The following is a 17,051-nucleotide window of genomic DNA, read 5'->3' as shown; positions in this document are numbered from 1 at the left end:
ATTCTTTGTTGTACTTTTTTGATGACAGGGGACACCTGTGCACACCTGGGATTTGGGGAACGGGTGGTCAGTTTCTCTTCTCTGATTTATTCCAGATTTCCAAGAAACCAGACGAAGCTCTCAAACCAAAGAAAGGCTTCAGCATTTTGGACCCAGCCCGCTGGAACCGTGGGGATTCCCATTGTAAGTACGCAAAACAAATTCCTTTGCCCTGGTTCAGTACCAAGCCCTTTATTTAACTTGCTGTCCTAAACCCCCCATTGTCAGGTTTCTTAGGACTGAGATCTGCAATTGTCCAGCCCCATGTGAATTGAGCCATTTCTTTGAAGCTCCTGAAATCTCCCCGAGATTTAACTGTTAAACTACAGGTAGTCCTTGACGTACAATTATTCATTTAGTGACCGTTCAAAGTTACAACAACACTGAGAAAAGTGACTTTAGGACTTGATTTCACACCTACAGCCATTGCAGCATCCCTAGGGCTGCAAAAGAGTCATAAAAATAAGGCGAAACTCCCTTAACGACGGACTTACTTAGCAATGAAATTTGGGGTCAATTGTGGCTGTAAGTCAAGGACTACCTGAGCTGCTGTGTTTGGTTTTAATTTTAATTTTGAAACAAATAACAGTAAAACTGAACCTCGAATAAGCTGAACAGAACTTGCACTGGGAAGGATCTTCTCTCTCAAGCTGGTAGAGTCCCACAATTCCAGAAATATTTCCATGACATACTTTTGCAAAAAAAAAAATATATATATTATTTTCCTTTATGTCGCCAGCCAGTCTATAGCTTAAACCAATGATTAAGGTATTCCTTTTCGAGGCAGAAGGAAGAAGAAAGCTAAATGACTTGTCCTTTCAGGAAAAAATAAAAGTTAGCTTGGTGTACATCTGGATTTACTTCAGTTTCACTGGGTGCCAGCCCTGGCTTGAGACTCACCCTAGGGTCAACCTCAGAGGAGTTTTCAAAAGCATCCTTTGGAAACTGGCTATTTTCTTCTTTTTTTTGAAAGCTTGTGGTTACTGTTGCTAGGCCAATAAGGAATACAAATTCCACCAGCCCACAAAACAGTGGTCCCTTTTGTGCGCATCGGATCATCTGGTTGGTGAGCGTGGCATGTGATTTGCCCAGAAGCAATTTTTGGGCAATAGTTAGGAAGGGATTAATGTGATGTCTCTTTCCCCATCTTTCTCCATTGTATTTTTTTTGCTGCATTTTTTGTAGATTCTGATTACAGACAGCCCAAACCTGAGGGTGAAGGTACTAGCACCCCACTTTCTCCTCCTCCTACCAGCTCTGTAGTAACGCATGGCACCCTGTGTACCCATCCATCCCTCTGATCAGGAAGCCACGTAGAACTAATCTGCCTCTTGTAACCTCTGCCACTAACGTTTTAATTCACTGTTGCACTCTCGCCCATCAAGTAATGTACTAATGAGAATCATACACACGCCTATGAAAGTTCATCACACCTGTTCATGTTCCCAAAGAAAATTCTTGGCATGCGATGGCTCATTGTGTGCTCCTCTGTCTGTCTGTCCCAATGGGGTCCTGCGTGAAACCAGCAAAGTGGGGAATAAACCACGTATTCTATCGTTTTTCTCTGTGGCTTATGCACAAATTAAGCACTTGCTCGGTTTTACTACCCAGGGTGCATTCACCTTATCCCTAGATAGTTAATATTCCCAGTTTAGAAGTCCAGGACTTGGCAGGAAATCTCAGGGTTACAATTTTGCACTGCTCGATTCTGGCTTAGCTGAACTGCTCTTAGTTCCTTCAGCATCTGTGTAAAACTGAACGCGACTGTTTTCCAAGCAGAATCATTTTAACAAGATTTATGTCCCAAAGGTGCTTTTTCCAAAGGCAACCTGAATAGTGCAAAAATGGAAACGGCTGAAAGGACTGTATTGTAAACAGGACACTGTACAGGTGACCCTGAGGGCACAGATAAACCTCCAAGTGGCCTCAATGACTCTCAGGAAGAGTGCTAACAACCAGAGGACTGCAAGGAATATAAATCCTTCCATTCCCGCAACATTCATCCAGAACTGAAGAAGCTTCTTGGATGAGAGGTGAAATATTTTCAAGGAAGAACAAAGTCCATTTGCCTTTTGAAAAAGCACCTATGGGACAATCATGACCTGGATGATTGAGAATCTCCATAGACATTTAGCAAGATTGATGGTTGGTGAAAGAGAGGAGGTTTACACGAATTCCAGCAAATGGAATATAGAAACAATACATCCCTGTGTGCAATAGGCTGAATCGTCCTGAAATTCTATCGGCTCTCCTAGGATCTGGTGAAGTGGTCTCTTTACTTGGGGTAGCTTGTAGCTGGCTGTTTTCATAAACATCTCCAGAACCTTTATTAATCCAGGAACTGACTATTCTGTGCCATGGAATGGTAATTGCAAACAAGAGTCAAGCCACGGCAAACATAAAGGATGGCTAATATCATTAGCCATCATTAGTCCCAGGATAATGTTGCAGGGTCCAATGTGGGTCGGTCACAAGGACCGGAGGTTTAGTCTTTTGAGAGTTTTTGGACTCACACTGGAGCTCATCTCCCGAGAACTTCTTTCACCACATTCTGTTTGAAATGAGTTTGAAAGCTTGGAAGACAAAAGCTTTGTTGCCGGTGATTGACCCAGATTGGATCCTGCCACAGCAAACAGTTGATTTCCTCCTGTTATTGGGATAAAGGTATTGAAGATGTGTGATTCTTTATTGCTGATATAATGACATCTCTGCCTTGATTGCTGCTGCTGGCTCTTGAAAATATCTCTCACAGTAGCTACTAAATTTAACCAAATAATTCCCCTCTAATCCTTCTATGAAAACCCAACCAAACGGATTTGGATACACAGAGCATGCTAAAACCTGTGGTTTAGTATGATATGTCCAAGATGTTCTTCCATCCCTCATACTTTGCCCTTGCTATATCTAAAGGAAGTCTCTTTATCAGTATTCCGTTCAGTGCTCTTATTACAGTTTACAGACCCCACCGAGCACATCAGCATAAAAAAAAACAGACTAAAGTTCAGCAAAATAAGATAAGAGCATGAACAAAGTGGAAGGAATATAAAACACTGTAAAACGAGAGGAATAATTACAGTACTCCGCAGCCCCTAACTTCCCACATTAATTTCCCCAAAGGGTTCTAGGGTTACAGATGCAGACTTAATGACAAGCTGGTTTATTTTAGGGGCCTTGTCTGCCAGCCAGAAAAAAGCTGAGTAAACTCTTAATCAGCTGCCGTCAACTCTCTCTAGTAGGAGTTTACATCTCTTCTGAGCTTGCACCTAGTACCTTGGCCCCTGTCCTGGCTTAGAAAAAGTAGATTACCTGACCATCCGTTTTTTACCCACCTGAGCATTATGGCCCCAGGAGATGCTCGGTTACCCTTGAGCAAGTTATGGTTCACTTTCTCCAGTGTAATGCAGTTCATGGATAACCTTGAGGCAAGGAGAGAGGAGATGCTGTCTAGGAAGCCATCAGATAAGAGAGGCAGGAGCCCACCATTGTTTAATGGTCAAGGAAAGTCACTCAGGAAGGACCTGCCCTAATGGGTCTAGGAATTAAAAATGGCAGGTGAGTAATTTATGCTTTCTGACTTGCACAACTGAAGTCAGCCAGGTAACCTGGACAGGAAACAAAAGAAAATGAGCTACGTTTACTTTATTAAGGCTACATTAATGGAATCTTGCAAGTCTAAAAAATGCAAATCTCCCGCTCTCCCTTTTTACAGCTTTAGTTAGGGAGGAACCTTTTTGTGTTTCTTTTCTCTGCCTGTTATGCAGCTGTGGGCTGTGCCCTCTCTTAACCAAAATAACAGAGTTGGAAGGGACCTTGGAGGTCTTCTAGTCCAACCCCCTGCTCAGGCAAGAAACCCTGTACCATTTCAGACAAATGACTGTGCAATCTCTTCTTCAGTGTTGGAACATTTACAACTTTTGGAGGCAAGTTGTTCCACTGGTTAATTGTTCTCACTGTCAGGAAATCTCTCCTTGGTTCTAAGTTGCTTCTCTCCTTGATTAGTTTCCATCCATTGCTTCTTGTCCTGCCTTCAGGTGCTTTGGAGATTAGCTTGACTCCCTCTTCTTTGGGGCAGCCCCTGAGATATTGGAAGACTGCTGTCATGTCTCCCCTGGTCCTTCTTTTCATTAGACTACTAGACATCCCCAGTTCCTGCAACCGTTCCTCATATGTTTTAGCCTCTAGCCCCTTAATCATCTTTGTTGCTCTTCTCTGCACTCTTTCTAGAGTCTCAGCATCTTTTTTATATCATGGCAATCAAAACTGGATTCAATATTCCAAATGTAACAGATAACTAGAGTTGGAAGGGACCTTGTAGGTCATCTAGTCCAACCCCCTGCCCAAGCAGGAGACCCTACATCATTTCTGACAAATGGCAATCCAATCTCTCCTTGAAAGGCTCAAGCGATGAAGCTCCCATAACTTCTGAAGGAACTTCTGTTCCATGGGTTGATTGTTCTCACTGTCAGAAAGTTTCTCCTTGTTTCCAGGTTGAATCTCACCTTGTTCAGTTTCCATCCTTTATTCCTTGTCTGGCCTTCAGGTGCTTTAGAAAATAGCTTGACCCCCTTCCTCCTCCCTGTGGCAGCCCCTCAAATATATAGTTTTACCAAGGCTTTATAAAGTGGTACTAACAAGGTGTTAGTTACCTGGGCAGCATCTCCCCTTCGCTGAAAGTTATGCATGCATTCCATTACACCACGCAGGGAGAGAGGGAGCTTCCTCGCCTCTTGTTTTTGAAACTGCTCTCGGTCAAGAGTGTCCTAATCTGTGCATAAGTCCATTGTGAAGGGTGAGGTGGGAAGAGGAATTTGGCGGAGGGGAACGGCTCCTTGGTAGTGTTTGATTTCTCTGTCATTTTCTCCTTGAAGCAGCTGAGAAGACACCAGCCTTGGACAAAAAAGCCAAGTTAACAGAAGGAACGTCTGGGCGTAGCAAAGGGATCCCTTCGATGCAGGATCCCTCTGGTGTGTCCGTCACTGTGCATCCCCCACCTGGAGAGAGCAATGATGCAGAGCAGGGTGAGATAGCGGATGAACTGGAGGAAGGAAGTGGGGTGGAACGTGGTCTGGATTCCCAGAAGGGAGGGGCTGCTTTCCTGAGGACCAAGAGGAAGCAAAATTTAGATCAAGGGTGCCCAACCATGGCAACTTTTTAAGACCTCTGGACTTCAACTCCCAGAATTCCCCAGCCAGCCATGGTATAGGGTTTCCTGCTTGAACCAGGGATTGGACTAAGAAAGCTTCTAAGATCCCTACCATGCTGGCTGGGGAATTCTGGGAATTGAAGTGCAGAGCCTCAAGGTTGGACACCCCTGGTTGTAGATGAGATTGGTTGGGAAGAAGAGACGGGTCAAGACGGGTCCTCCCTAAGAAGTTCTTAAGAGAGTCTCTTCAATATGTTGCAAGTAATTTGCTTTAGTTGGGTAAAATTTCTGTCTAGAGACGAAAGGAAACTGATCGGAAGAGCCTCGGTGTGTCTTTCTTGGTTTTTGGAGCCAGATATTAATCTTGCCAAACTAATAAGACAGCCATCTCCATCGTTAAAGATACGTTCTGAGCACTTCTGGGCAGGAGCTTTCTTGACTGTCTTCCTGTCAACTGAACTATCTAAACTTCACTGTCTCTTGGTCCTCTGGAATGTAGCTCCTCCCTCCTGGGAATCCAGACTGCATTCCGCTACAGGAAGACACCTTTCGGATAATGAAAGGAGCAGCTTGGCAGCATTTCTTCTTCCCTCTTCCTTCACCCCCTTCTTCTATTTTCCTTAGGGTTGGACAGTCCAGCTCTAGCTGATTCGGGAGATTCACCAGTTGCTGAACAAGCCCTGGCTGGAGAGCAGCTCTCGCTGGATGAAAGCGCCGAAAATGAAAGGTGAGAGCAGGCTGATGGCCTTGCAAAGGGTGAGTTGGGATCCTTGCGAACGCATGCAGGTGGACAGGGCTTGTCTGGCAAATCTGGCCGCTTTTCTTTAGACAGGAGCGTGCCCCACAAACTTTGAGAGTCATATCTGGACAAACCTAGATTGTAAGGCTGGCCAGGGATCTAAAGACTATGTCAGTGTGCCCTTGGAGAGTAACAGCCATTCAGTCTAGTGATAAAGGCACCAGGCTAGAGACCAGGATACTGTGAATTCTAGTCCTGTCTTAGCCATGAAAGCCAGCTTTGGGTCAATCACCAGGAGATTGTGAGTTCTAGTCCCACCAGGAGATTGTGAGTTCTAGTCCCATGAAAGTGAGCTGGGTGATTTTGGGCCAATCACCAGGAGACAGGGAGTTCTAATCCTTAAAACCAGCTGGGGGATTAAAGGCCAGTCCCTCTCTCTCAGCCCAAAATACCTCACAGGGTTGTTGTTGTTGTGGGGACAATAGAAGGAGGAAGGAGTATCAGATGTGTTTTCCACTTTCTGTTGTTTATAAAAATAATAATAAAGGCAGGATATATTTAAATAGATAAAATAAAATAAAATAAACACACAATTCCTGTTGTCACTTTGGCTACCTCCCTAATTATGTGGAGCCTGGTTTTCCCACTTCCTTTGATCCTGGTTCCTTGGTGTTCGACTCACATTGAAACAGCATTTAATCTCTTCCTGAGGCTTAATATATTGAGGTTTGCCCGCTCACCCCTTTGCCCAGTCCTCCTTTTCCTCTTTTCTCTCATTTCGGTATTAACACGGTCACCCTTCTATATTCTGTTCTTCCCTTCTAGAAGGCGAAAAAGGTTGGTGGCTTCCTCACCCCCCTACTCACCCTTTGCATGAATTTCTTCCTCAGGGGAAGACACACAAGCTGAGTTAAGTATGACCTCTTGTTCACCATGTCTGCCTTCCCAAATCGATGGCTGGAGAAAACACATCCTTTAAACTCCAGGTCCCATCTGGCCTGGGCACAGTTCCTTCTTGTGGCAGACCGTATTTTGAGCATGGACAAGGGGTGGGAGGTGGCCATGGGGGTGTTGTCAAACCCCCATGCCCCCCCTAAGAACCAAAACATTTTGGGGGGGTTATAGCTATGGTTGGGACCAACTGCGCATTGGATCCAGCTTGCCAGGAGTGTGTGTGTCTGCCTCGCAGTTCCACCCTCCCTTCTTCTGGTGCATGGATATCTCAGTTTGTTCTTGGGGGTCTCACATTTCTCTCTCTTGGTTTCTCTTTCCACCGCTGCATGTGCCAAATGTGTCTTCCTCTTCCCTTCCTGTATATTGCGTGTTCTCCGGTTGTGATCCCTGCCACCTTCTTGGCATCAAATGTCTTGTGTCTCCTTTCCTTTTCCATGTGTCGCTCACGATGCGTCTGTGTCTCTTGTGGCTCATTTCATCTCCCCTCGTGTCCCCGTCGGCGTGTCAAATCCAACATCCCTTGGTCTCTCGCATTGTGGTGGTTTTTTTGTTTTTTGTTTGGTTATTATTATTTTTTTGTCTGTGGCCCGGCTGTGCCTATCCCCACCCTTGCCAGGCTGCCAGGGAAGTTGGGCCGCTCGGAGAGCCTGCGGGTTTACGAGCGGAAGCGGTCTCAGCGAGGCTCAGCCAAAGGCAAACAGCCACGTTCGCGGAGCGATGTGGACATCGAAGCCGCGGCCCGGGCCAACGAGCTGGAAGAAAAACCAACTCTAGAACAGGCTCGGAAGAAGCAGGGAAGTCGCAAGTAGGTGAAGAGGCCGCCATCTCAGCTGCCCCAACACGGGCAGAGACGGGAGCGTTGTGCAAGAATTACAGAGATGGAAGGGACCTTTGAGGTCTTCTGGTTGTCACAAATCATATTCTCCCAACGAAACACATTCGCGGGCTGGGTGTCATCAATCACACTTTCCAATGAAGGGTTTTGGGGTAGAAGATCCGGTAGCCTAGGCTACAATCTCCGCAAGATAAGCGTGGAATGTGCTTCTGGCCTTCATCTGCGACACTGCTCCCTCAGGCCTTTCCTCCTCCCCTCCTTCTTATGGCAACTCAGAAACAGGCATAGGAATGATTTACGAGTTGATACTGGTCCAACCCCCTGCTCAAGCAGGACACCCTATACCAAAAGGATCATCAATCTTGGAAGATCCTCCCCCCTCCCTTCCCTGGAGTAGCATAAACAATGGATGCATTCCCAGGAAGGATTATCTCCAAAAGATGGGAGCATCTTTGTCTGCAAAAGGAATTAAATAATTGTTCCATTATCCTTGATGCTAAAAGAATTGGCAGAGAGATGGATGGCAAACAAATTTAATAAATAGATAGATAGATAGATAGATAGATAGATAGATAGATAGATAGATAGATAGATAGATAGATAAAAAGATGACGCTCTCTCAAATTTCTTCCTTGGAAGAAAGGGTGTCCAATTTTGGCAACTTTAAGACTTGTGGGCTTCAACTCCCAGAATTCCCCAGCCAGCCATGCTGGCTGGGGAATTCTGGGAGTTGAAGTCCAGAAAGTTGCTAAGGTTGGACACCCCCACTCTAAAACATGATATTAGGAAAGATGCAGCCTTTAAAAGAACCACTCTGGCCATCAGTGTCTTCTGCCCTGGAGGAATAAAATAGTCCAGTACAGCTTTTGAATCAACCACGCTACTCCTTCAAGTGAACAGCAACTTGTTTATGTGTAAATATAATTTTCAGTAGATGTTAAAAGTATAGCCTCTGAGATTTAAATAAATTTCAGCTAATACTTTTCCTTCTGGCAGCTACGACTGGAGGAAAGGCTTCTGTTGAATTGGGAGCTGTTCATTGACAAATTGGTAGAAATCTGTCCTAAACTATTAAAAAACCAAAAACCAAACAGCATCTCACAAATTACCTTGAATTGGCCCCATTCTAAAATCCTAGGGAGAAAATTCTGTGATGAGTTGAAGATAATTATGGTAGATGTGAATAGCATTTTCTTAAAATTATCTGCCAAGAGCATATGCTATAGCAAATGCTTTTGGCCCTTGGAACTGATCTGTGTTGCAAACCTGGAATTGGATTGCGCTGGTTTAGTGGGAAGGAAACCAGGATAATGCTTATTTGGTGAGGGTCCAAGAGCTGTTAGTGCAAAGGGACACAATCCTTTTCATTGAGCCCAATCTCCTGACAACTCGATGAACACATCTGTACAGGTAATCCTTGACTTATGGCCACAATTAGGACCTGATTTACCAACATACGCCATTGTGATTATAAGTCGAGCTGGTTGAGTAAGTCCAATTTTACCATAATTTTGATGGCAGTCGTTAGCCAAATCACATGGAAGTTAAATGAACCCAGCTTCCCCAATGGGGTCCTTGGCCAGAAATCAGCAAGAATTGCCTCAGATTGCAACCCTTTGAATCATAGGATGTCGTAACTGGTCAAAAATGTGAGCCAAGCTCCCATGTTGCAATCATGCATGAGTGGTGCAACAGTGTGAGTACAGCTGTAAGTCATTTTTTCTGAGGCTGCTGCAACTGAACCATCATTAAACAATGGACACAAGTGGAGACCTGCCTGTATTGTTTTTCTTGGCCAGAATTTGGAGGTGGTTTGACATTGTCCTTTCCCTGGGATTCTTCTATCCCAGCCCAGTTTGTACAATCTTGGGGTTTCCTAGGGGTCTCCCATCCAGTTAAAACTCTGCTCCCCTTTTTCCAGACCAACCATAGTTGAGTAGACGTTGCTACCGCAGTGGGACCTACAACAATCATGATCAGCAGAATCAGTCAAGTTGGGGTGGTCTGTAAATGTTGAAGGATGGCTGGACAGATGGATAAGTAAACACAAGACTGCCCTCACGGTATCTTTTGTCTGTTGCTTTGACTCTTACAGTTTGGAGCCCGGAGGGGCCGGGGGAGGGGAGCCCCCACCGTCCTTTCTGCTTCCCCAGTCTGAGGAGTTTGAGCCGCGTGTTTCGGAACTGGAACTGGACCCGCCAAACTGGCGGGAGCTTGTCCCCCCCGACACCCTCCTCAGGCTGAAGAAAAGTGAAGTAAAGCGGCAAGAAGTGATCAACGGTACGTGAGGGGATTTCCCCTGTCGGCCCTACCAGGTAGACCAGGCTCAGGAACGCATGGAAGTCAGGCTGAGTTTTATTGTAGCATCTAGAACATCTGTTGTAGCACCTAGAACTCAGGGTTTTTAAATCTCGTCAAATGCCTATAGATATTCTCAATCAATCCGGTCACAGTTGTCCCAAAGATGCTTCCCCCTGCCCCCCCAAAAAAAGCAAGTTAACTTTTCTTTGGTTTTTATTTTCTTTGAAAACATTTCGCTTCGCATCTTAAGAAGCTTCTTCGATTCTAACTGAAGAGCCGAAGAAGCTTCTTGCCTGAGAAGCGAAATATTTTCAAAGAAAACAAAATCCAGTTGTCTTTTGGGGGAAAAAAGACATTGGGTTAACCTCAGGAACTTTAAGCTGTGTGGCTCAGAATTGCCCAGCTACAATGCTTGTTACTGTTATAACCATAACAAAATGTACAAGGGATTCTATTTAGGTAAAAAACATTTTGCAAACCAACCAGGCAAAGTGACAGGAAATGGGGATAAATGAATAAAACACAAAACGAGAAAGCAAGGACTTTGCAAACCTCATGGAAGATTTAGATTTCCAGCCCATTTTTGTTTTTTGCAGTTGCGCATATTTTTAAAATCTTATTAAAGCTTATCATGAGATCAAATACAAATAGAAAGAAAAGTCAAGGAAATTAAAAAGGAAGAATGCAAAAGTTAAGGTAAAAGAAAGGTAGTGACTTTTGCCTTTTTCAGTGCAGCAGAGTAGGAGAAAAATTACAACCTCAATCTTTTGCTTTACATTTCTAATTATTTCAGACCACTTTTGTAACACCAGAGTCAATGTAATCATTGGAACCTAAAATCAAAGTTTCATTTTTGTCTATTTTGAGGATAAAGCCTAAAAGCTGTTTCCCAGTAGAAACAAAGCTAGATAAGTTCCTCTCTTTAATTAACACTTAAATTAAGATTTAAATTTAATTTGGCCATCTCTGCCAACTCCACCACCTCAATTATCCATTCTTCCACGGCGGGGATTGATGCATCTTTCTACCTCTGTGCATACATTCTCATTGCGGTCACAAATGGCCTAGATTTCCTATGGGTTGATCTTCCTTCGCCTTTTCTCCTACAGAGCTGTTTATCACAGAGCACGCCCATCTGCGGATGCTCCGGGTGTTGCTTGAGGTTTTCTACCAACCATTGTTGACCGAGGGATTCTTCACCGAGAGCGAACTGGTGAACATTTTCCCCAGTCTGGAGGACTTGATCGACGAACACAGTGAGAGCACGGCGGCAAACGGGGCGGGGTGAAAGCAGAGTAACTTCCACGCTAGATTTATTTAGCAGGAATAATGGGAATTGCTGTGGTGGGTTGGGTCATTGTCGTGGCATTTTTCCTTCTCTTGAGTCATGCTTTGTCTGTCTCCTCTTTTCCCAGAAGTGTTTCTGGAAAACATGAAGAGGCTGAGGGAGGAGAATAATTTGATTGTCTCCGAAATTGGAAGCACTCTGCTGGCTAGAGTAAGAGCAAGAGTTTAATCTGGGCTTTTTAGCATGTTGGGTGGAAAGCAGCCGGAAGGGGCAAAACTGGTAAGGCAGGTGTCAAGTTTCCAAGTGATGAAATCCATTTTAAAAAGAAAAGCACAAAGTCCATCTTCCAAGGTAATTTCTTCTATTTAGGAAAACATCAAATTGGCAAAGTCCGTGGTAATTCTGGATCTGACGCAAATTACCCGGAATTACCCCAAATATTAGAAGTTAGAAACAATTCCCCGAAAGTCACATTCTCCAATAGAAGTAATTCAACGTTGCTTGATGTCATAAATCTCCATCTCCAGTGTCTGGCCACGGGAAGAATGATCACCTAGCCAAAACAACTCTATCTATCTTCCTTCCTTCCCCCTTGGGAAGGTGGCAAGCCCGAAGCCCTTCGCCCATGACTGCCAAAGAGAAAATAAGAAAAATAATATATACTAAGCCTAACTAAAATGGCTACACGTATGTCCATCCTGAGCTTGACAGGGGATTCTAATGGTGCTCCCTCCAGACACAACCATTCAGCCCTTTTTTCGGACTCTCAAAACCATCTAAAAATCAAACAGATGTCCACTGACCACGGACAGTGGGAGGGGAAGGCTTGGGATTTAAACCCTGGGGCTGGGAATGATGGGGGCAAGGAAGGTATTTCCGTAGTTGATCTTCTTGCTGACTTTTCCCTAGTTCAATGGGTCTGAAGGAAACTGGTTTCAGAAGATCTCCTCTCGGTTCTGTAGCCGCCAATCCTTTGCATTAGAGCAGCTGAAGGCAAAGCAGAAGAAAGAAACTCGTTTCAACCAGTTCATCCAGGTAAGCTCTAGGAGTGGAGAGGAACCTGCTGTTCCTGGGACAGGACTAGGATGGGTGGACGGACGGACGGACGGAGGTGATAAGTAGGTAAGTAGGTAGATGATGGATGGATGCGTTGGGTAGGTAGATGATGGATAGATAAATAGAGAGGGAGGATGAGTAGATAGATTGGATAGATAGATAGGAAGTGTCATACCCCTGTCAGAGTCTGAATCCGAGGAGGAAGATGAACAGCTGACAGGGAGCGGGAGAGCGGCTTCGTTGGCTGTGGAGGAAACTGGGGAAGGGCAAAGCCCGGCTGGGCAGAGCAGGGGAGAGGGAGAACAAGGGAGAGGGAGTTCAGAGGAAGACCCAGGCCCATCCCCTCTTCATCCTAGGGCACGCAGGCAGGAACGGAGAAGGGAGCAACACAAGTTTATCTTGTGTTGACTTTGCTTATCTGTGTTCCTGGCATCCTCCCAACCATGTTGAGTTATTGCCATGCCTTCATGTCTGAAATTCTTGCTCCTGCCAGCTGGACTAATTACCTCATTTGGCCTCATTTTGGACATATAGTTACAGTTTTTGTTGACCATGTTTTGGACTTGATTCTCCGCAGCCAAAGGCTGTTCCTGGGAGAGTTTTTCTCCAGCCCAGAAGGTAACCAGGACATTGGGGGCAAAGTTGGAGCTAATAAAGGGACTCCTACTGATTATCTGACTGGGTTGCCTTTGTGCCACACCCCGGGTCAACACAATGGATGGTTTGGATAGACAGAAAGATAGATGATGGACGAATGGAGGATGGATTGATGGAGAGAGACGGAGAGAGGTTGGATAAAGTTGGATGGACGGTTTTGAGAGCATCTTCTTCATGGGAATGACCAGCTGTACAGATCTGAAAGGCAACCCCACCGAGGGCCTTTCCATAATACCTTTCCCAGGCACCTTTTCCCTGATTGGTGAATTGTTTCCTTTCTTTTTTTTTTCCCCCCATAGGAAGCAGAAAGCAAACCCCGATGCCGGCGATTGCAACTGAAGGACATCATTCCTATTGAGATGCAGAGGCTAACCAAGTATCCGTTGTTGCTCCACTCTATTGCCAAATGTACTGGTGAGCAGGGAGGAGACCACAGCACACCAGCCCCTCCCTCCCGGTTCTCCACCGTCTCTCAGAGTTTGTCCAAATCCATATTTGTTGCGTTGATAACACTATCTTAACTATCTCATCCTCTGCCGTCCCCTTCTATCTTTCCCGACATCTTTTCCAATTTCATGGAAAATAGACCTGTCTAAATTTCAAGGGGAAAGATCCGTGTTAAGGAACATATCTCCACAAAACTTTCATATTTTTTTTTCTTGTCCAGAGGAAGCTGAGGAGCGTCAGAAGGTGGAAAAGGCGGCCGAATGTTGTCGTCAGATCCTCAACCACGTCAACCAAGAAGTCCGCGTTATGGAGAATTTACTGGTAAGGATCCTTCCTTGAGCGATCATTTCTCCTTCGGAAAAAAAAAATCCTGCCCTTGTTCTTCACCACTTTAATGTTGGTTTTAAAACAACAGACATCGTGATGTTTTTTCAGAAACTCAAAGACTATCAGCGGCGTTTGGACCTCTCCAATCTTAAACAAAGCACAGATCCCCTGCTGAGTGAATTTCGGGTGAGTCCCAACGAAGTATTCGACCCATTGGGCCATGGGGACAGAGGAAGCCGTAACAGTGAATGAATTGTCCTTTTAAAACTCTATACAGACAGTCCTCGAATTAGGACCACAAATGAGCCTAGCAATAGCAGTCATAAAGCAGGTCATCATGAGACTGGACCTGATTTTAATGACCTTTTTTTAAAGGAGGAATTAAGAAAAAGGTTTGTTTGCTGTGGTCATTTTTCTTTTCTGGAAACCAGAAATAAACACCGATAGGAGGGGGAAAAAAGTAAACTGCAGCCATGTGTTCCTGTTGAATTTTGGCCTGCTATGCTGTGATTGGAAGTGTAAGATTCCTCAGGGGAAAATGCGAACATCTTGACTGTAGTGACTCCTTGGTGGAGGTATTTGTCAGAGATGGAAAAGTAAGGCTAACGCACAGAATCTAACCAGCTTTTTCCCACAGAACACAGATATCACCAAGCGAAACCTTGTGTACGAGGGACCCCTGACGTGGCGAGTTACCAAGGATAAATCAGTAGGTGAGTGGGACCATCTGGAGCTCCAGGAATAAGAGCATGGGGAAAATATGAAGTAAACATCAAACTAGGATTTAAGGGTTTGGGTACTGGGTCTGGGGTGTCCTGATGTTGGAGAGCAACATTCCATTTGGGAGGAGGCCTCAAGAAGGGAATTAGCCTGGCGTTGCTAAAAGGTAAACACAAGAAGGCAAGGTCTGACCATCTTCTTGGATGCCTCTGAGCCTTATCTAGTCTCCCACACAAAAGCTGCCAGGGTGGGGAGATTCTTGCACTATAGACAGGGAACAATAAAGTACATAGTTGGAACTCTACATGTGTTGGTTTGGTTGTTCGTGCCTGGCACCATATAGGAGATTAATATGGAGCAAAAGTCAAACAGAAGCAGACATGTTAACAAGTTCAGAGCAGAACAGTAACTCAGGTGCTCAGAAACAGACATCAGTTTCACTTTAGTTCAGCTGGACACACAGCAGAGGAGAGAAGCAGTTTCATTTTCAATAGACAGACTCGGAGCTTAACACAAACCATGCTGCAGCAATTAACCAGACAGGGCAGGATAAGGAATTGCAGACTTCCAAAAGATAATGAAACACACACAGTTGGGAGGATGCCAGAACCAGATAAGACTTGATAACAAAGTCTTTGATAATCTTTGATAACAAAGATAATTCATGCTTTGCTTCCAGCAAGGTTCTAGGCGCAAACACCTTCTTTATCCTGTTTTCCCAGCTGCAGCTAATGAAGGGAATCGGGGCCTTTTTCTCCCCCGTAACCCATGTTGCTCCCTTATCCATTCCTCCCTGCGTGCCCTAGGATGCAGAGGGGAAGGGCCTGGGTCTTCCTCTGAATGCCCAGCCAGACTGTGCCCTTCCCCAGTTTCCTCCCCAGCCACCGAAGCCACACTCCCACTCCCTGTCAGCTGTTCGACCTCCCCCTCGGAATCAGATTCCAACAGGGGCATGACAGAATGCTTGTAAGACAAGGATTACCTGTAGAGAGTAGATTACCTCACCTAAACCAACCTGCTCCCAAATTATAGAAATTGGAGCAAGTGCATCAGAGCAGCTAAGGAAGACCATCTCGGCAGAGCTGGGGGGTGAAGGGGGCTGACAGACCATCTCAGAAACCTATTTTAGGACTCCCCTCTCCTTCCCTCCTTTACCTTCACTTCCTCCTGAGCCACGGTGGCGCAGTGGTCGGAGTGCAGTACTGCAGGCTACTTCTGCTGACTGCCGGCTGCCTTCAATTTGACAGTTTAAATCTCCCCAGGCTCAAGGTTAACTTGGCCTTCCATCCTTCCGAGGTGCATAAAATGAGGACCCAAATTGTTAGGGGCAAGAGGCTGACGGTAAACCGCTTAGAGAGGGCTGTAAAGCCCTGTGAAGCGATATATATAAGTCCAAGGGCTATGGCTCGTGCTCCTCCCTAGCAGCTTTTGTTTTCATACTTCTCATGCCTCACGTTCTCCTTGATCCCTTCCAGATGTTCACGTCCTCTTGCTGGATGATATCTTGGTCCTTCTCCAGAAGCAGGAAGAGCGCCTGGTGCTCAAGTGTCACAGCCGCACAATCACCCCAACCCCTGACGGGAAACAAATGCTGTCCCCCATCATCAAGCTCAATTCTGCCATGACCCGTGAAGTGGCCACAGGTGGGTGCAGGAGATAGTCGTGGGAACTGGAAGCGGATGCAGAGGATTTCGGCCTTGGGTGCTATTTGTTGGTCTGGGCCTCTGCCCAAATTCTCATTCCGGGTTGGGTTTGGTCCAGCCTTGAAATATTAAGGTTGTTTTCTTGTCTTGTAGACATCAAAGCTTTCTACGTGATCTTCAGCTGGGAGAACGGAGCTCAGATCTATGAACTGGTGGCTCAGACAGTGTCGGAGAGAAAGAAGTAAGAAATCGGGGTGGGAAGGGGGACTTAACTTGCCCATCAAGCAACCAGATTACAGGTAGTCCTTGACTTACAACATTTAGCGACTGTCCGAAGTTACAACAGCACAGTGACTTACGACTGTTTTTCACACTTACGTTGCAGCTTCTCCATGGTCACTTAATCGAAGTTCAGATGCTTGGCAACTGATTCCTGTTCATGAGGGTTGTACTGTGCCAAGGTCATGCAATCTCCTTTTGTGACCTTCGGTCAAGCAGAGTCAAATGGGGAAGCCAGATTTGGTTGACAACCGTGTTATTAGCTTAACCACTGCAGCGGTTCACTCAGCAAGAAAGGTTTAGTTTAGTTTAGTTTATTGTCACTGCGCCTCGTACAACGAAATCAAACACCATCTTCAGTGCACATCGTGACCATGAAAACGAACACAAACACACATCCTTCACCCTCCACAGATTGAACTGAAAAACCCCCGACACCACACCAACACTGCACTATACAGTGGAATTCAATAGAGTTACTGCCCTGGGATAGAAGCTGTTTTTCAGCCTATTTGTCCTTGTTTTTATTATTGTCCTGTACCGTCTGCCAGATGGTAATAGTTCAAAAAAAAAAAAAGGGGTGCCCAGAATGAGATGGATCTTTGAGGATGTTTTGAACTTTC

At 45.3% G+C, this 17,051-nt stretch overlaps 1 protein-coding gene across 15 annotated transcripts in view; it reads left to right on the top strand.

Annotated features, from left to right (window-relative positions):
• The window catches only part of ARHGEF1 (Rho guanine nucleotide exchange factor 1), a 61,601-nt gene that overhangs the window by 34,615 nt on the left and 9,935 nt on the right, over positions 1–17,051 (top strand). For 4 of the 15 annotated variants that reach the window (XM_087971101.1, XM_087971104.1, XM_087971103.1 and 1 more), the window contains 15 exons: positions 96–183; positions 1,225–1,260; positions 4,908–5,057; positions 5,807–5,909; positions 7,492–7,680; positions 9,806–9,990; positions 11,121–11,267; positions 11,427–11,509; positions 12,209–12,334; positions 13,312–13,426; positions 13,680–13,780; positions 13,895–13,972; positions 14,424–14,499; positions 15,982–16,149; positions 16,303–16,390. In XM_087971101.1, the coding sequence (XP_087827227.1) occupies positions 96–183; positions 1,225–1,260; positions 4,908–5,057; positions 5,807–5,909; positions 7,492–7,680; positions 9,806–9,990; positions 11,121–11,267; positions 11,427–11,509; positions 12,209–12,334; positions 13,312–13,426; positions 13,680–13,780; positions 13,895–13,972; positions 14,424–14,499; positions 15,982–16,149; positions 16,303–16,390 (1,733 nt within the window). The remainder of the gene's footprint in view (positions 1–95; positions 184–1,224; positions 1,261–4,907; positions 5,058–5,806; positions 5,910–7,491; positions 7,681–9,805; positions 9,991–11,120; positions 11,268–11,426; positions 11,510–12,208; positions 12,335–13,311; positions 13,427–13,679; positions 13,781–13,894; positions 13,973–14,423; positions 14,500–15,981; positions 16,150–16,302; positions 16,391–17,051) is intronic. The other 11 variants (XM_087971112.1, XM_087971108.1, XM_087971110.1 and 8 more) reach the window with 6 other exon arrangements.

The sequence above is a fragment of the Notechis scutatus genome, chromosome 8, assembly GCF_049901735.1.
Source record: "Notechis scutatus isolate UNSWTSFEM ecotype Mainland chromosome 8, rNotScu1.2, whole genome shotgun sequence".
Lineage (NCBI taxonomy): Eukaryota > Metazoa > Chordata > Lepidosauria > Squamata > Elapidae > Notechis > Notechis scutatus.
This window is presented reverse-complemented; position numbering and strand designations above follow the sequence as displayed.